The sequence below is a fragment of the Girardinichthys multiradiatus genome, chromosome 20 (assembly GCF_021462225.1).
Source record: "Girardinichthys multiradiatus isolate DD_20200921_A chromosome 20, DD_fGirMul_XY1, whole genome shotgun sequence".
Classification (NCBI taxonomy): Eukaryota; Metazoa; Chordata; class Actinopteri; order Cyprinodontiformes; family Goodeidae; genus Girardinichthys; species Girardinichthys multiradiatus.
The window spans coordinates 42,412,934-42,433,662 of NC_061812.1; the positions used below are offsets into that span (position 1 = coordinate 42,412,934).

Genomic DNA, 20,729 nt, shown 5'->3' on the forward strand with positions numbered 1-20,729 from the left:
AAAAATAAAAGAATAATACTTGAAATCATAAAAATAAAAGAATAATACTTGAAATCATAAAAATAAAAGAATAATACTTGAAATCATAAAAATAAAAGAATTAAAAAATCTGCCCTGTTTATGTCATCATTGTACTTTTTCTCATTTCACTTAAGCAACAACTTCTTCCGATTTTCTGCTGTAAGGTTATTTTATGAAATACAATGTATGAGTACACTCAGGCTTTTGATGTGATTTATTTACAACATGTCATCATAATCGTCCCCTTCATTTTCGTGCATTTCTACCTGGTTCAGTGTTGCATATGCCACCATGAACAATACCAGAAATTCTGTAGGAATGGATGTGCGTCATGTTCTTCCGTCAGTGTTCTGAGATGGGTCCCGTCTGATGTCCATCTCTTCTGGTTCGGTATCACCTCCTGTGGATCCTGCTTTAGATAGAGAAAGAGTCCTGCTACCAGAATTAAGCTCAGGCTTATCAGTCCTGTCCACAAGTTACAGAGAGCCATTTTATAATTGGGCGCAGATCAGCTGTTTTCTTCACCGGTTTGAGACGCTGGGCCATCTTTGAACCCGGACTTCCTCTGCTACCCCGTCGGTTGATCTGGCTCCTGTAATGGCAAAACTGGCTTACAGTGGCTTTTATGGATCCAGGAAGGCCTCTCTGCTATTTTCAGAGCTGTGGGCGTTGTCAGGAGTATTTGAAACGGCCCTTTCCACCAAGGAGTGCTCCAATCCTTCCGGTGGAGTGTCTTAATCAGGACCAGGTCTCCAGGCCTCATTCTGTGGGATAGGAGCAGAGATTATCGGCAGACCACTGGACATTTGTTCTTCTTTTGTCTGCAACATTTTATTCATCCACTCAGCTAATGAAGGTTCCTGTTGTGCTTTCTCTATTTCATTCATGTCAGAGGGCAGAGAAAACGGTCTGCCATGTACTATTTCTTTGAGAATACAAATTCACATCAGCAACTTGGTGTCACGTGATCTCAGACTCAGAATATAGTGGGTGGAGTTATACAATGATGTACAGTAGGTGGCAAATGGAGTAAGACCAGTTTGATTTGGAGTTATTCTCATCCATAATTAACCAGGGATAGGCATTCGGGCCATGGCCTCCCTGTTTCTTCCATTGTTTTCCTTAATCTTTAACTGAAACCCTAATGCTTTAGAACTTAGTTCTATTAATTTATTTACAAAATGAGTTCCATTATCTGACCTTATAATCTGTGGGATACCATATGTGGGGAAGAAATGTGTCACTAGGTTCATCTATTACAACTAGGCAATATTTCTTCCCCCGTGTTTGCAACAAATTATGCATGATCTGCAAAAATGATTTGCATAGTCAGAAATATTTATAGTGTAGCATTAATGCTTTACCAGATGTGACATATTCCCCCCTTGACACGTGGGTCTTCCCAATGTGTCACTGTAGCCGCTGTGTTGTATAACTTTTTTGGGAGGATTGGTTTATCTTCTATCTGATAGATGTCATCTTTTTTCTGTGCTCCTCTCTTTAGCCAGGCCTTTATTTCTGTCTTGGTTGCTGACTGTTGGGCGTCTTTCAGCACGTCTGTGTCTATAAATAGCAGATCTGACATTTTCTCTTTAATAGGTTGAAATGAGTTAGTTCTGTCCCTGATGATGTTTTAAAACCTCTATTTTGCCAAATCTTAGCATGGTGATGTATTGATCCGAAAACGTATTGGCTGTCTGTGTATATAGTAAGTATTTGTCCCTCATGTAATTCACATGCTCTTACTACAGCATATAATTCTGCTGTTTGGGCTGAGCATGTATTGGGTAGAGATTTAGCTTCTATTATCCTATCGATGGTTGTTACTGCATAACCAACTCTATTCTTTCCATATTCATCTTTAGATGCTGAGCCATCTACAAACACAACACATTAATCTGGTATAAGGATTTGAGAAATGTCTTGTCTGGGTTTGGTGTCTTCTTCAACTTTTGCTTTATAAGAATGTGGTTTTCCATCTTCTGCAGTAGGTATTAGAGTACTTGGATTTAAAGGGCACATCTTTTTAGAGTTGTGTTTGGCTGTGATAATAATAGCGATGTCAGTGTGATATGCCTTGCATGTAGCGTCAGGTGCTTCTCTTAATATTCCTGACTTCAACATATCTTGTATTATTGGCTTAGTATCTTCTTCAGCTTCTGGCTTTAAGGGGTATTGACGGACTAATGGCCTTTTTTCAGATATTAGTTTAACCTTGTATGGTGGGAACCCCTTTATAAGCCCTACATCAGTTGATGATTGGGACCACAGTTCAGGTGGGACAGCAGATAGGGCAGGATGCATGTTGCTCTCAGCTAAGCCCTGTATTTGTCCCTCTGCCTCATCTAAATGTATCCTTGGATGGACTTTGACTATCCACGCCAGAATGAGCTTCCAGATTCCTGTATTAGGATCTACCTTTGACAGTGTCAGTGCTGTTCCTGCAGAGGTTTAAAGCCTCTGTTTTTCCAAATTCTTATTATTCTTTTTTATTATATTTTATAAAGTAAGTCCTTATTACATTTAAAAATGAGATCAATATTTTTGGTAGTTGCTATTATTATAAATAATGCTTGGTTTAGTTCTTATTAAAAATAAAAAATAAAAACTCACTCACTGATGAACACAAAAAAATGAAGGGCATATTATATCTTATAATCTTAGTTTATCTTACCCAGTTTTATAGATACAACATACAGTTTCAGTCAGCTTTGTATTTAGTTCAAGTAACTAAAGTTTGTTTCAATTAACTCACGTTTTCTCTATTTCAGTCCAGTCCAGTAATTCTGTTAAGGTTCATTTCATCTTATGTTAAGTTTGAGTCTAATTCAATCATTTTGAACCTGACTGGAAAAAGTCTAAACATCTGTTAAAATCTTTTTGTTTTACCATAGAGAACTGACCTAATATTATTATGGTACTGTTGAGGACTCTAATTTTTACATAACATGAAACAGACATTTATTTCACAAAAACAGAAAGTCAAACACAGACATTTGGCCACATGAAAGTTTAAATAACCTGTTTGTACAAGAATTGTGAAAAATTGAAGACAGATCTATGAACTTTCTTATGGTTATCAGTATTTTCAATACAGGTAGAACCTTTGCCATCTTTATATGATTTTTCGAAAAAGATTCTGGAAACCTTATTAAGATATAAGTTTGGCAAAGATCATCAGAACATCAGACCTTTATTAGCGCTTTTAATGTCCCTCAAAGATGCATTACAATGAAATCAGTCATTCCCATTCACACACATTCACACACTACTTACTTATTTTTCTGTCAGAGTAATTTTTATTTGCAAAAATTTGAACATAATTTGACTTCTATTATTCTTAAAATGCACATTGTTTCCTCATAACCCCTTTTGTTTCCACTAGGTCTGTTTTGAACGCTTCAATTTTTTTTTTTTTATTCACCAAGAATCAATAAGGTGGTCTTAGTGGGTCCACCTTAAAGGTGTTATCTGTTGGGTGTCATGTTATCATTGTCAGGTCAGTGAGGTTCATAAGTCAGTCAGAACCTTGGTCATTTGTTCTGTGCACATAATGTTTCATAGATCCAGCCTATGATTAGTCAGCAAAACTTCCACCTATAGGAGAAAAATTGATTGTTAATGAATGAGCTGCATTTCCTAGGAACACTGTCTTCCTCCTGGATGAGCATCACCTGTTGAAAAACTTTCATCATTGTTTGTTTCACATATTCAATCAGATCTTTATATTATACCAGTAGGTGAAGTTGTTAGTATCTCATGTAGACTGACATATACTGTTGCATTTGGAGAAGATCTCAGATTAAATAAACTTAGTTAGAGCTTCAATCCAGGTTCATTTTATGTCTGCAGACTTTAGCCAATTTTTCTTTTCTTTCTTTTTTTTTTATACATAAAGAGCAAGATTCAAAACATTTTCAAAAGGCAGATTGTGGCAGAATGTAAACAAAACTGCTTATTGATTGACAAAATAACATTCAAGCACACAATCACCATATTAAAAGGCTCTACTTCTAGAGAATCACTAAACTTCTGAGGTCCGGTTTTGGCCCGCGGACCTTGAGTTTGACACATGCAGGGTAGAGTTACAATTTTTTTTTTTTTTTCAGACCTTTCAGCAGAGACAGGCTTAGTTTTATCTTTGTTTTCAGGCAGCTGCATCTCTTTGTCAAGGTCGTTTCACAGAGCTGAAATTTAACTTCTCTCAAAGAGGAAAAATCAAGAATGCACACAATCTGAGCCAAATATGGAATTATTTCCCTGTAAAATGAATCTTTTGCATTTTATCATGATATTGTTAGTAGTATAACACCATAGAATGATTTTTAAAGCACCTGTTTCTCACTAATGCTTGCCTACAAAATCCTTTACTCTCAGATTACTTCTTTAACAACATTCTGTTCTCCCTTCTCTAGTCATTGTTCACTGGGTTGTCCAGTTGGACAGTTTCCATGTTGTCCACATTGTCACCTCCTCTTTTAACTTCTTTTACCACGTCCTCTAAAACCATCTCTTAGTCTTTATAATTTGGGGCTACCTTGGTATTCTAACCTGGGATGGGTGGCAGTCCGCCCCCCTTTATTTGTTTTCAGTTAAGCTGAAAGTTTTTTCCTGTGCTTTTCTTAAGGCCTCAGTATTATGGCTATGTCAGTTAAAAGCTGCTCTTATTGTTGTTTTTTTAATTCATCTTTTTGTTTTAATCTGTTTATCAACTGTGAGCACTCAGGGACTGAAAAGTCCCCTTTGAAATTATAATCTGGCAAGGTTTTTTATTGTCTCTTGAATCTTTTGAATGCATAATCTCCAGTTTAAGATCCCCGTGTAGTTTTAGGATTTCAGTGATAATTAAGTTACCTGAAAATCCGTATTTTTATGCCATCGTGTACATATTTCTGTTAAATCAGAGCTTTTTCTCTGTTCTTCCCCATTGTTCTTTGTTATTTTTCTCTTTTTAGTTTTCATTATTTCTAATTTTAGATCCCCTTGTAATTTTAAGACATCCTTTGTATCTAATTTGCCCAAAAACCCATGTTTTTTATTTTTTATTCCATCTATGACAGATCATACCTGCTCCTTTTACATAGTTCTCCATAAACTTTACCTCCCATTCTAAGTCAATTAGTTTACTTTGTTTCTTCCCCATTATGTTTTATGTTAGTTTAATTATAGTATAAATGTCCCAGATAAAAGGTCACTGGCATGAGACTTTAAGGAGAGGACATTAACACGGCCTTCTACTGCGACTAATTCGCAGCGGTGTTAATTTTCTGGAATGAAATCCGACCTGAATCTCCAAAGTCACCAGTACGTAGTTTTAATCTGGGCAAAAGAAAACACAGGACTAGCAGAATCCTGCTATGATTCTATTAAAATGCTTAGTCCTCCAAACACACACAACACAGTCACACAGTTAGTTTCAGGTACCTTGTAATTTTTCTAAGTTAACTTGGTGTTATTTTATGAGCTCAATTTACTCCGTTCTTTTTACTTTTATAGCGCTTATTCTATTCCCACGCAGGGGAATAACCCTTAGTCGTTTTATTTGGCCCCCTTCTTGGCGGGGCCCTACCTTAATTTGTCACTATTCCTTTCACGGTGGAATAAAACCATCCCAATGCAGCGTCCTTACCGGCGACGCACTACCAACGACTTTTAAGTACTTTTCTTCTTTTATTTATATAGCGCTTACTCTATTCCCTCACAGGGGAATAATCCTCAGTCGTTTTCTTTAATCCCCTTCACGGCGGGATTGTACCAAATTTGTCACTATTCCTTTCACGGTGGAATAAAACCATTCGAATGCAGCGTCCTTACCGGCGACGCACTACCAACGACTGTTAAGTACTTTTCCTATGAACTGTATTTTAAAACTGTCTCACCTCGGAGTTGACTTCTTGGTGACTCTCTGGACCCTGTGAGAGTCACCCCGCGCAGAGGAAGGCAATAAACCACTGGCCAGGTGTGAATTCACACACACCGGGACTTTCAGCCACTCCGGCTAAAGGAGGCTGTGCAGCGGTGCTTCGCTCGACGTCAGGCTTCCCCCACGGATCCCAGAGTCACTGTTAAAGCAAAGAGAAATAAGGTTATTGAATTAATCCGGCTTCGAAGGACCAATAAATGTTAGGTATTATTTAGTCAACTCAGAGGTAAGAACGATACAGTCATAGTTACTTGTGACAAGGGTAGCCCACTTTGCAGTGAAACTACAAAGTTTTGACACCCTATCTCTTTATTTATATGCACAGTTCAACAGACAGTTCAGACAGGGTGTGTGTGTGTGAGACGGAAAGGAGGCTGGTTCTCACAAAGATAACAATGATCTCACACACACAGGGAGGAAGGCATAGTGCAGGTGCCTTGCAACCCAAGGTTTTTACATGAGTGATAACAAGTTTTGCACCCATCCAACACACATGTAAGCCACAGTTGTTCTGCTACCAATGTGAAAGTCCAAACAGAAGCTACTGGTTGTTCTCCAACTAAGGCATAGTTCAAGTCTGTAGCTTTAGGTACTTTATAAATGAAGAGAGGTCTGTGCTTGGACTTTCTATGTCCTCTTCATAATCCCTGATATGAGGAAGACAACTGCAAAATGAAATGTACACTGGAATCATTTGTGAGTTTATTTAGGCTGGGCCTGCATATTTGCCACACTACACAGCAGAATAGGTCTTGGTCGATATTTTAAAAATGTGACCTACTTCAGCTGTTCACAAGTTTATTTCCTCCATTACTTGACCTCATCCTTAAAAAGTCTTCACAATGGGAAGAATAATTCCTGGAAGTATGTCACAATGTCTCCAGATCTATCAATAAAAAGAATAAAACACATCTTTGCAAAAATAGAAACACAGATTTGCTGGATCTTGAAGCTCTATCGGATTAATCAAACAATGAGATTTGTGAGCAGTAAGCAGGGCAAGGATTGATAAGAAAACAGCAAACAATCTCCTTTGTTTACAAACAGTGATGTCCTTCATGACATGATGCAACAGGGGAAAAAATGTGTTCTTGCTATCAGTTATTGAATATTTCCAATGTAATTTCTTTTTAAAAAACATCTCACATTATGGTTTAAATCTTTATTGTTAATGCATACAAATTATAAGCATGTCCAAAAAATTCCCCCAAAATATGTTATATACAACATTCATATAGTTAATAAAAACAGTTAAATTTGTAGCAATGTTGCTTTGCAACAAGAAGGTCCTGGGATTGAATCCTGGCCTGGGGTGTTTCTGCATTGGAGTTTGCATGTTCTCCCCGTGAATGTGTGTGTACTCTCTGGGTACTCCGGTTTTCTCCCACAGTCCAAAAACATGATTACTACAGCAGGTTAAATCAGAGTTCGTCAGAAGGTGAAAGAAAAAGATGAGGAATTATGGTCAAAATGTTAAATTTAAGCATTTTTCTATTATCTAGCTTTCAACCAACTAGAACATAAAGATTAACATTTTGCAGGCTAACTGGATAAGGCAACAATAAAAAATGTTCTTTCATTAAAGGCAGTTTCATCCTAAAAAAGAAGCCAAACTTCCTCGATCTCACTGCTGTGTAACTCCATGTGATCAAGTCATGAAGTTGAAACGATCAGCAGTCTTTGGGTCCTTCACAGCCAGCTCAGTCGGCCTGTGAGCAGCCCTTAAAAACATCAGAGAGAGGGTCTCATTTTGTTTGGAGTATTTCTTATCAGTTTTATAGACAAATTAGGCATATCACTTCCATACCTTTGGTCTGATAAACGTAGTGTAATTCCCAGGGGATGCTGCACTCATGACTGTGGTATAAACTGTAATTCTGGGAGGATTTTAAGACAGAAGGCAAAGGACACTATCAAGTGTGTTGCAATTGAAGAAAAATTCAAGTTAGCATTTGTGTAAAGACTATAGACATGGACTAAAACACAGCTGCAGCTGATCTACACGTGCCAGGGTTCCCACACAGACAGGAATAGCAAGGAATTTAGTTCAAGTATTATCCAGTCAGGTTGAATATTTAAAAAAATAAGAGTAAGGAAAAGTATTTGCAGTTTTACACTTTATTTCCGATCCCTTGTTGTACCATTATGTCTGTGTTCCTCCTATGAATATTTTCTTATGTCCTTCCTTCCTCAAGTATTCTTACCATCCTTGAGTCTTCACTTCTTTTTGTCTTTTTTCCATGTGTCCTACTTCCATTCCTTCCTTGTGTCCTTACCTTGCTTTTAGCCCTTCCTTTCTTACATTGCTTGTCTTTCCCTAATTGCTTTCTTGACTTCCTTTTGTCTCCTTTGCTTTTATTCTTTTTGATGTTTCCTACTTTCCTTCTATCTATCCTTCCTTCCTTGTGTCCTACCTCTACTCCTACAGTCCTACCTTCATTAGGCTTTACCTCATTCCCTTCCTTGTGTCCTTTCTCCTTTCCACCCTCTCATCCTTTCTTTCCTAGCTTATACCCTTCCTTTATTTCCTACCTCTGCTCTAACCTCATAATGAACTCTAGTGTGTCATATTTTAAAATGAACATAAGAGACCAAGAAATCTGGAACTTTTACATGAGAAATGTGGCTGAACGCTGAGGGTAGGAACCTGACAAAGGCACGTTGACAATTTGGTGGCTGCTGACCATCAGGAAGTAAAACTGTCCTGCACAGTACTGCTCCATCACACTAACAATAACAATCATGTGATTCCTTTCAGACAACAGTAAATAATCAACTTACCTGTTACAGACAGGATACAGGGACAACACCTGCAGGACAAGATTCTGTTATCATTATCAGACCAACACAATCTGTGCTATTTACAAATGTGCAGCTGCTCTCAATACAACAAGTATCACCTAAATATAATATTATGGACTTCTAACTATATTTTACAATCAGATCTAAAGTGTATTATATGCAGAACGAGATGATTAAAAATACCCCTCTGTTCTTTTTTGCTGTGACCACACTCAAAAAGAGGAAATCATGTTAGAGATAAATGTATGTTTTGGGTATTTTGTGTGTCAGAGCAACACAAAGTACTGTTGGAGGCAGAAAGAAACACAATTTTTTTAATTTAGAGTGGTTCAAATGTTCTGGGGATCTGCATATTATTTGCAGGCCACCCTGAACATATTGTCCCCACCATGGAACATGGTGGTGGTGGCAGCATCATGATTTTCTTCAGCAAGGACAAGGAAGCTGGTCGGAGCTGTTGGCAGGTGGACCGAGCTAAAATACAGGTCAATCCTTGAAAAAAACTGTCAGAGGTGCCAAAGGACCAGAGACTCGGGTGAGGGAAGAAAAAGAAGGATGTTCTATCACATAAAATCCCAATAAAACATCTACAACTACTAAAACAGTTAGCAGTTGTAAAGGTGCAACATGTGGAAAAAGTTGAAGAAACATAAATACTTTTGCAAAGCACCATAGACAAATAGACAGGACAATACTTACCTGATAAAGTTTATTCATATTAATGTGATCTTGCCCTGTAGCATTGAGTCCCTTGTTTGCTGTTTCCCTAAGATAAGATGACATCACATAGTTATCATAGTTCAAGTTAGCAAACACTATGGATTTTCATCATGTGGTATGATTGACCTTCGATGATCTTTTGCAGGAGGAGGAAGCCAGTGGTCATAGTTCGTCTCCACTCTGTACCATCTACAAGAATCAGGAAGGTGGTGTTACATATTTCTTCAGTGAGTAACCCAGCCGACACCCACTGGCTTCTCCCTACCCTCCATTTAATGGATCCAGGGGCCAGATGTCAGCAGGGCCCTTTCGATCTCTGGTTATGACGACGCCTTCCCCTGCTCGCACCCCACCCACAATGTAATACACCCCAGTGATGAGGGGGGTTTTCGACAGACGCATGACTGCTTCCTGAAAGTTCTCGGCCTCCTCCAGGGTCTGCATGAGTTACACATGATTAATTTCACTTCCTCAAACTGTAAATTTTTGTTTCCCCACCAACTCACCTCCCTCACAAGCCAGCTGACTGGCGATCTGTGAAACAGGAACACGGACACAACATTCTTCCACCAGTTCCACCAGTGCTCAGTGCCTAAGAAACCAGGAAGATAACTTTCAGAGTGGAAAAAAAAGAGATGCAACATCTTTTCAACCATGAGAAAATCTTACCTCGCTGGTCACCAGACACAGTGAACTTGTTGGGACTCATTCCTGTCCACAAGCCAACATAACCAGCAAATGATGTTCCAAAGTACGCTGCCTAAAAGTAAGTGTCAATAAAGAACCATCACAATTTCCTCTTTCACTGGACAAACATTTAAATACTGCTGTGTTTCAGCCTTTTTATGACAAACTGGTTTAAGTAGGTAATCTTTGCAGAAGCTGGAAAGTTTTGGAGCCTAAAATAGCCCAAAAAATGACCCACACTGTTTGCATCAGTAATTGCTGGAACTAGAGAATGATAACTTCAGTAAATCGAAATAAAAAGCGGATACTACAAAACCTATCTCTACCTGACAGTTAGAAATATGCCATATCTCTAACTGTTGACATGGCTTTAAATAAACAGCATCTGACTGAACAGTGTGCCTTCTAGGCGGGAGCAATCAGGATAGGGCAAATGCATAAAACCAAGCAATGTGAACTTAATTTCTTTTTGTTCTTTGTTTTTTTTTACCCAGCAGAACAAAGGTGAAGCCTTGAAAATATAAAGACTAAGCCCAGATCACAGGTTATTCCACATATATTTCACCCAACTAGCAGCAAAATAAATAAATAAAGACAGGCAGGTCTTTAAAAAGCTCTTCGATCCACCAGTTATGAAGGGGTCACGTGGCTTGACTGCATTTAAACCTGCAGCTAGTAGAAAAGTCTATCTGAGTTCAACAAACATCAGATGTAAGTAATAATAGGAGAGTTCTGGATCTGTGTGGTATTTAAAGTAGCAATGCACCAAGGTGTCAGCGGGTGACTGGAGTCAGGCGATTTTTTTTTTGTTTTTTGTTAGAGTGAGAGGAAGACTCCGTTTGCTATCTGTGATATCACTGAAGTGTTGGAAAACGAAAATACAGGTTATTAATGCACAAGATACGGTGAGGAAAATAAGTATTTGAACACCCTGCGACTTTGCAAGTTCTACCACTTAGAAATCATGGAGGGGTCTGAAATTTTCATCTTGGGTGCATGTCCACTGTGAGAGACATAAAAGATAAAAGATCCGGAAATCACAGTGTATGATTTTTTTATAATTTATTTGTGTGTTACTGGTGCAAATAAGTATTTGAACACCTGCCAATCAGCAAACATTCTGGCCCTCAAAGACCTGTTAGTCCCCCTCTAAAAAGTCTAACTCCATTCCACTTATTGTTCTAAATTAGAAGCACCTGTTTGAGGTCATTAGTTGCATAAAAACACCTGTCCACCCCACACAATCAATAAGACTCTAACTACTGACATGGCTAAGACCAAAGAGCTGTTCAAAGACACCAGACAAAATTGTAGACTTCCACAAGGCTGGAAAGGGCTACGGAGCAATTGCCAAGCGGCTTGGTGAAAAAAGATCAACTGTTGGAGCAATTATTAGAAAATGGAAGAAGCTAAACATGACTGTCAATCTCCCTCGGACTGGGGCTCCATGCAAGATCTCACCTCGTGGCGCATCAATGATCCTAAGAAAGGTGAGGAATCAGCCCATAACTACAGGAGGAGCTGGTTAATGACCTGAAGAGAGCTGGCATCTCTGTTTCCAAGGTTACTGTGGGTAATACACAAAGACGTCATAGTTTAAAGTCATGCGTGGCACGGAAGGTTCCCCTGCTTAAATCAGCACACGTTCAGGCCCGTCTGAACACTTTGCCCATGATCATTTGGATGATCCAGAGGAGTCATGGGAGAAAGTTCTGTGGTCAGATGAGACCAAAATAGAACTTTTTGGTCTTAATTCCACTCGCCGTGTTTGGAGGATGAAGAATGATGAGTACCATCCCAAAAACACCTTCCCTACTGTGAAGCATGGGGGTGGAAGCATCATGCTTTGGGGGTGTTTTTCTGCACGTGGGACAGGGCGACTGCACTGTATTAAGGAGAGGATGACCGGGGTCATGAATTGCGAGATTTTGGGGAACAACCTCCTTCCTTCAGTTAGAGCATTGGAGATGGGTCGTGGCTGGGTCTTCCAACATGACAATGACCTGAAGCACACAGCCAGGATAACCAAGGAGTGGCTCCGTAAGAAGCATATCAAGGTTCTGGAGTGGCCTAGCCAGTCTCCAGACCTAAACCCAATAGAAAATCTTTGGAGGGAGTTCAAACTCCTGTGTTTCTCAGCGACAGCCCAGAAACTTGGCTGATCTGGAGAAGATCTGTATGGAGGAATGGGCCAAAATCCCTGCTGCAGTTTGTGCAAACCTGGTGAAAAACTACAGGAAACGTTTGACCTCTGTAATTGCAAACAAAGGCTACTATACCAAATTTAACATTGATTTTTGCAACGTCAGCGTTGTGGTTGTTTTTTTACGGTTTCAAAAGAGTAGGGTAATATATGTAATATGGGTAAATATCGGATAACGATATTAGCCAAGATTTTCATATTGGTGCATCCCTAATAAAGATTAGGATGTTTTTTTTTAGGGGAAAGCCGAAGTCCAAGGAAGCACAGAAGCTACAGATTCATGTTTCCTACTTTAGCAGTTTTGGTCGTTTTATGCACAACTGTTTCTGGTAGGAAAATGAGCGGTCTGCCACTGAATCCTACTTCATACACACCTGTGGGAAATTTTGTCAAATTAGTGAAGCAGTCAACTGATCGACAACCGACTTCAGGCAGACTGAACGAATTTTAGCAAAGTTGCTCTGTTTTAATTTATCTTTCTCTCTCTGTCCAACATGGAACTTGTTGGATTTGTTCCATCTCAGTTAAAATAAGGATCAACATTCTTCATGGATACACATGCAGACTGCTATTTAAGTAATGCTAGCTTTGCTAATCACAAATATAAGATGCTGAAGAGAGTGTAACGTCAACTCCATAGAAACGTTTTCTATTTTAAATGAGTAAAACCCTGTTTTACAGCAACAGCTCTGTCACTCACACACAGTGTGATGTTCTCTCTGTTCTCAATATAAATAATTATTAAGCCTAAAAAGAAATATTTCAAATGCTGTTCATTACAGATTTAGAATCCGTACAAGCAAGTAAAAGATTAAATAAAAGGAGATTAGAAATCGGTCACACATCTCTGATTGTTGCATCTCTAAAGCTGCTACAAGAAATAGAGACTGTGTACATACCATTTAGACTAAAATAGTTCTTTAGTCCTTTAAACAACTATTATACTCATTCATTTTGAATCCATATTTTACCTTTCCATTCTTCTGGAAGACTAAATTCAGAGTCAAATTCCTCAGGATGGCATGGGGATAGTCAAGATTCCTCCCATGGTACACGTTCCCATTTTTATCTTGAGCCAAGATGCTGGTGCAAAATCTATGAAAGCAGAACGTTGGCCTGCGTTAATGCTCCTTGGCTTTAATGGCACATCTGTATACATGTTACACAGGGTGGGTTTGTAAATGCTTTGTTCACTTACAAATCAAGACATATTTGAAACAGTACGTACGCGGTAAATTCATAGGCAAAGTTAAGAATGATGGCATCAGACAGGTTCCCTCCCAGGACAGTGGCCAAGCCACGGATTTCCCCAGCGTATGGTTGAGGAATGTATTTTTCCAGGGATTCCACAACAGGGATCGCTGCATGATGCACCCATTTTGGAACTGTTGATCTGTACAGTCGCAAATAAATAAATAAATACAGAGAACAACACATTATGTTGGCTATTGTAAACATGATAGTAGTGGAACATAAACAGTGACTCAATGTTGATGGAGTTATTGGTGCATTTATTACAGTAATTTTATTTTATTCAAAGTAAATTTGATGGGGAGTGTTCCAGGGAAGTGCAAAGAAAACAGACAACGAAACTAACACAGGACAATAAGGAAACTAAAACCCCTAACACAGGCAGATTATGACATCACCCCACCCCCCTTAAGGGCAGATCAGAAATGCTGTTCTTCCGGAGTCTATAAAAATAAGAGAACCAAAACACAAAACAATCCGAACAGGTCGGGGGAGGGTCAACAGCGGCTGAGAAGGAGCATTGGAGATCGACGGCAGTGACAGTGATGCAGGACCCTTGGAAACCAGCAACGCAGAGAGTCTGGAGGCTGACTGGGGTCGCAGAAGACCCTCAGAGAATCTTTTCATGAGGTCGACTGCGGAGAGGCTTGCCAGGAGGCGTGGATGATGCTCGGAGAATCTTTTCAGGAGGTCGACCATGGAGGGGCTTCCCAGGACGCTTAGAGGACCCTCGGAGATCCTTTTCAGCAGGTTGACTGCAGAGAGGCTTGCCAGGAGGCGTGGAGGACCCTCAGAGAACCTTTTCAGGAGGTCAACCACAGTAAGAGTTGCCAGGAGGCGTGGAGGACCCTCTGGGAATCCTGTCTGCAGGCCAGCAGCGAGGCACAAAGGACTAGTAAACCCACGAAGAACCCCGTCAGGTGGTTGACTGAGGGGTTGGACAGGAGACTTAAAACTACGGAGGAGCTCTGGACATATCAAGGTGATGAGGGTGATGATTATGAGGACAGAGCTTCAGATAATTAAGATGTCAGAACTGTAAGTGCTGATGAAATCAGAGCTGCAGAGGATGATTAAGTCACTGCTGCTCTTTGGAGACATGGACCAGTGAAATCAGTTGGAGAAGGCTGCACAATGGGAAAAGACGCATTCATTTCCGCTGAAGACCACTGGGGGCCACTGAAGGAGCAATAGAGAGCAGCGGAGAATCCTAGGCTTGGGGACACTCAGCAATAAGCTGAGACGTAGAGCTGGCTTGGCAGCTGGAAGAGAGGTGGGAGACATTGGGAAAAGTGGAAAGGTGTTGACCAGACCCTCTGGAAGAAGGAGGAGGCGCCTGTCTGACTCTTCAGAACAGTGAGTAAGGCATCTGCGTGACCCTCTGGAGGAATATTGGAGGCGCCAGCCAGACTCTCAGGAATTGAAACGGGAGCGTCTCGATGCCAGCATAGCCTATGGTGGGATGAGGCAGAAAAAGGCATAAAAAGGCTGTGCAGCAGCACATGAAATAGAGGCTATGTCCAGACACTTTGAAGACAGGCCAGAAAAGTCAGTCTGATTCACCGAAACAGGAGCAAAGGCTGCAGCCAGATCGTTGGAGACTGGAGAGAAAATTTCCAATGGAGCTCGCTGGCGTTCTGACTCGACATTCTCCAGCAACTTGACAAGCTCATCTTGTGGGAAAATACTTTCCCATTCTTCCGCCCAGGACACCAGATGATTAGCCAATTCCATTTGCCTCCATGGTGAGCTATTGATCTCAACAGGCCACAGGAACAGAGCCATGATGACTCGGCCCTCTTTGAAAGCCTTGTCCAACCGGCCCAGAAATTGGAAGCTTGCTTGGCTCAGGTGTTGACTGGAAGGCTGTGCTGTTGTTGCACAGGTATTCAGACTTCACTATAGAGCTGCAACAACGAATCGATACAATCAATAAAAATCCATTATTAAAAGTGTTGGCAACAAATTTCATCATCGATTCGTTGAGTCATGCCATTTCTGCGTCACTCGCCATGTTGCGGCACCGTTTACGTCACCTGCAGAGCTTTGTCAATGCAGGCTGACCGAAATAAAGTTTTAAAAAAAACTCAACCTGCAGGGTGAGCTGAACGGAGCGAGGTGGAGGCAGAGTGGAGGTGATATTTTATTTTTTACAAATTGCTAAATGATCGAACCCAAACATACAGCCAAAGTCCAGATGTAAGTAATAAAAGTCAAAGTTATTAAGAACTATCTTCAGCATCAAGAAGAACAAGAATTACTGGAAGGGATGGTATGGCCCCCACAGAGCCCTGATCTCAGCATCATGGAGTGTGTCTGGGATTACATGAAGAGACAGAAGGATGTGAGAAAGCCTACAGTGCCTTGCGAAAGTACTTGGCCCCCTTGAACTGGTCAACCTCTTGCCACATTTCAGGGTTCAAACATAAAGATATAAAATTCTAATTTTTCATGAAGAATCAACAACAAGTGGGACACAATCGTGAAGTGGAATGAAATTTATTGGATGTGTCAAACTTTTTTAACAAATAAAAAACTGAAAAGTGGGGTGTGCAATATTATTTGGTCCCTTTACTTTCAGTGCAGCAAACTCACTCCAGAAGTTCAGTGAGGATCTCTGAATGATCCAATATTGTCCCAAATGACTGATGATGATAAATAGAATCCACCTGTGTGTAATCAAGTCTCCGTATAAATGCACCTGCTCTGTGATAGTTTCAGGGTTCTGTTCAAAGCACAGAGAGCATCATGAAGACCAAGAAACACACCAGGCAGGTCCGAGATACTGTTGTGGAGACGTTTAAAGACGCATTTGGATACAAAAAGATTTCCCAAGCTTTAAACATCCCAAGGAGCACTGTGCAAGCAATCATATTGAAATGGAAGGAGTATCAGACCACTGCAAATCTACCAAGTTCCTCTGAACTCTCATCTCGAACAAGGAGAAGACTGATCAGAGATGCAGCCAAGAAGCCCATAATCACTCTGGATGAACTGCAGAGATCTACAGCTGAGGTGGGAGAGTCTTTCCATAGGACAACAATCAGTCGTACACTGCACAAATCTGGCCTTTATGGAAGAGTGGCAAGAAGAAAGCCATTTCTCAAAGATATCCATAAAAAGTCTTGTTTAAAGTTTGCCACAAGCCACCTGGGAGACACACCAGACATGTGGAAGAAGGTGCTCTGGTCAGATGAAACCAAAATCGAACTGTTTGGCCACAATGCAAAACAACATGTTTGGCGTAAAAGCTACACAGCTCATCACCTTGAACACACCATCCCCACTGTCAAACATGGTGGTGGCAGCATCATGGTGTGGGCCTGCTTTTCATCAGCAGGGACAGGGAAGATGGTCAAAATTGATGGGAAGATGGATGGGGCCAAATACAGGACCATTCTGGAAGAAAACCTGTTGGAGTCTGCAAGAGACCTGAGACTGGGATGGAGATTTATCTTCCAACAAGACAATGATCCAAAACATAAAGCCAAATCTACAATGGAATGGTTCACAAATAAACGTATCCAGGTGTTGGAATGGCCAAGTCAAAGTCCAGACCTGAATCCAATCAAGAATCTGTGGAAAGAGCTGAAGACTGCTGTTCACGAACGCTCTCCATCCAACCTCACTGAGCTCAAGCTGTTTTGCAAAGAAGAATGAGCAAGAATTTCAGTCTCTCGATGTGCAAAACTGATAGAGACATACCCCAAGCGACTTGCAGCTGTAATTGCAGCAAAGGGTGGCGCTACAAAGTATTAACACAAGGGGGCCGAATAATACTGCACACCCCACTTTTCAGTTTTTTATTTGTTAAAAAAGTTTGACACATTCAATTAATTTCATTCCACTTCACAATAGTGTCCCACTTCTTCATTCTTCACAAAAAATTTGAATTTTATTTCTTTATGTTTGAAGCCTGAAATGTGGCAAGAGGTTGACCAGTTCAAGGGGGCCGAGTACTTTTGCAAGGTACTGTACATCCACAAAGATCTGTGGTTAGTCCTCCAAGATGTTTGGAACAACCTACCAGCTGAGTTCCTTCAAAAACTGTGTACAAGTGTACCTAGAAGAATTTATGCTTTTTTGAAGGCAAAGGGTGGTCACACCAAATATTGATTTGATTTAGATTTCCATTTTTGAAAGCATTTATTTAGTTTTTTTTTCACACCTGCCTAAAACATTTGCACAGAACTGTATATAGTGTGTGTGTGTGTGTGTGTGTCTTGTGTTTAATTGCTCTTTGGCCTACTTACTTGCCTTAACCTAATATGGGGAATAAAACAAGGCATTTATTGAGTTGCTGTAAATGATGCTAAATAGTCACTCATACTATAATGTCTTTCTCATACCAAAAAAAAAAAAAAAAGCAAACAATGACTTCATAATAGGAAAGACATCATGCACACACATTTTTTGTTTAACTGACGCTATTTCACAAACATTTATTTATTTATTTATTTTTTTCTTTATTATTATTGTAACGGAACACTCAAGCAGCAACCTGTTTTTTGTGAGCCTATTTGCTCTGTCAGTCCAAATATTCTATTTTAGAAAAAAACAGGGTATCTGCAGATTTCAGCAAGTCAAATTTCAGACTTTTGAAGACCTTCTTAAAGCAACCCTGAATGAAATTTAAGACCCGAAGAAATCTGTAAATATAGGGGATGCTTGGGGGATCCGGCTGTATTACAATCAACCCTAGTATGTGTCACACAATAAGATGCATTCAGGTTTAATTTTTGTCTGTTTATTGAACATATAAGCATACATACAAACTTCCGACTTCAGAGTTTGTGTCGCACCAAAGGCTGCTTATAAGTCAGTGCTAATAGTAGCAGCGGTGACCGTTTTCTGAGGAGCAAAACTGTGAAATTCCTGCGGTCTGTTTGTGGCTCTTGGCAGCGGCTTTGTGCTTCTCACACTTCAAATGGCTATCTACAGCCTCAACCCTCATATTGCAAAGCTTAAAGGGTTTTTTTGCACAGAATGTACCTAGCCTCCTGTGGGTCGGCAACCAAAGTGAGCCAGTGGCAAAAACGTCGTCCAGCCAACTGGCGATAAATTTGCACCCACAATAGATGCAAAAAAGCTTGCTAGCGAGGGTATACTAGCAGCTAGTTACCTGTAGCCTTAACCGCCTTGAGTCACAGAACCTAATAAAGATGTCTGTGCACGGCTCAAAATTTTGTTTGACAGAAAAGTCAAACAAAAAGCTATGTATATGAGAATATATGAGAATTAAATAGTTCGGCCAAGACAAAATTTAAGACCTGTAATTAGCGTATTTAAGGCCAACTTAGATTTTTTTCCCCTGAATTTAAGACATTTTAAGGCCTTAATTCTAGATACATGAATTTCAGACGTTTTAAGAGATTTTAAGGATATGTGGACACCCTGGAAGAAAACTGGTGATGTGTATTTATTTATGTTTTTACAGTGTATGTAAGTAAATGGTTTGAACTACATTTGGGTTCATCCCCATACATAGTCAGAGATCTACAGCCAAACTCCTATAGAACAGCTGTTACTCTGAAGTTGTCCAGTGTTTTATCCATCAAAGACTAAATTAAAATGGAAAATTTTTTTGAAAATCTACACTTTATTGAGTGTGACCCAAACCACTTTGACGATACACAAAACTTCTGTGATAAGATTGTGTTGGTTCTTTATCTTGATTATATCTTTGTCCTAGGTGCAGCCTAGCCTCTATTTAGCGCTTTGTACTCCAAATACTTTGAACTACTTTATGTCCAATTACTTCGGACATAAAGTATTATTTACCAGCAGTTAGAAACATTTAACAAAAAGCTGTATTTCTGTATTTCTGCGTTTACTATGGTCCCAATAACATATCACGTAGTTCGTACAAATTCCATTTAATTATATAAAATGTCAAAAAAGTATTAAAATAAAAGTAACAGAAAATAAAGGGGGAATAATTTATAGTATAAGCTTGTTTTCAGCAGTAACACATGATTCACTACCTGGACACAGGTGCTCATATAAACTTTGCTGAACTGGATTTTAAACATCACTTAGCTAGTTAGCTTCAAAACGTATTGTCTTAAACTCTGTAAAACTGAGATAAGATTCCGAAATATAATTAAAATTGACGTAAACAAGACTTACTCGATGATTTCAGCTGCGGCTTTGCTCAGGTAGTCTACGTCAAAGACTTTCTTGAGAGGCAACCATCGCAGCTCCGGATCTTCGTCCAGGTTGATGACAACTGTAGGAGGAGGAGGAAGCTGAGCCCGCAAGGAGCCGGAGAGTCCGAGCAGCAGCAGCAGCAGCTCCGCGGCCCGCACCATCCTGATCAGCTGCAGTCAGAGGAAGGAGAAACAACAACCCTGACTGTTTCTCACAATATTGAACCTCAAACAGAAACTAAATATACATTTCCGCTAAAAGCTTTTCAGAATAAAATACTCATGCGACTCATCTAGTCAGACTTCATGGTGTAATGAGATGTAATACTTTTGCTTTTTGTCAAACTTAAATGTCTCAGATAATCAAACACAAAGTTAATACCACACAAAGATAACCAGAGTTAATGAAAAGTCAAATTTCAAACGGCGATTTCCTTCATTAAGGGAAAAAAGCTCTCCAAACCAACCTGGCCCTGTGTGAAAATATTAGAACCCTTCTATAAATTCATTAATAATTAGTGATTAGATGCCTTTTTCCTTCAGATTTCACTGCGCAGACAACCCTGATTACTGCCAGACTCATAGACTCAAGAAATCACACAAATAGAACCTATCTGACAACATGAAGTAGGCTTACAGAGGTCAGAACGCAACACATGATGCCTTGATCTAAAAAAAAATTTTAAAAAATAAAGTCTGGAAAGTGTTACAGAAACATTGTTGGAGTTTGGGACTCTGGCAGGACCACAGTGAGAGACATTGCCTACAAACAGAAAACAATTAAAAGCAGACTTAGGTTCACAAAGTTAGCTTTTCAGTAAAATTATTTGTATAATGTTCTTAACTGTTCTTTTTGCAATTTTGCTTGATTCTTGTAAAGTGTCTTTGAGTTTTCAGAAAAGCATTATACAAATAAAATGTCAGTCAGTCAGTCATTTTCTACCGCTTATTCCATAGTGGGTTGCGGGGGAGC

The 20,729-nt window shown here is 39.8% G+C and overlaps 1 protein-coding gene across 1 annotated transcript; it reads right to left on the bottom strand.

The window, feature by feature from the left end:
* Nucleotides 1-7,091: 7,091 nt before the first annotated feature.
* LOC124856926 (N-acylethanolamine-hydrolyzing acid amidase-like) lies at nt 7,092-19,987 on the bottom strand. Its single transcript, XM_047347893.1, has 11 exons — nt 19,737-19,987; nt 13,585-13,749; nt 13,328-13,451; nt 10,136-10,226; nt 9,973-10,058; nt 9,732-9,904; nt 9,593-9,655; nt 9,446-9,512; nt 8,726-8,754; nt 7,752-7,821; nt 7,092-7,665 (listed from the first exon to the last, which is right to left on the bottom strand). The coding sequence occupies exons 1-11, from the start codon at nt 19,916-19,918 to the stop codon at nt 7,645-7,647; spliced, it is 1,071 nt and encodes a 356-aa protein (XP_047203849.1). The 5' UTR covers nt 19,919-19,987; the 3' UTR covers nt 7,092-7,644.
* Nucleotides 19,988-20,729: the final 742 nt, after the last annotated feature.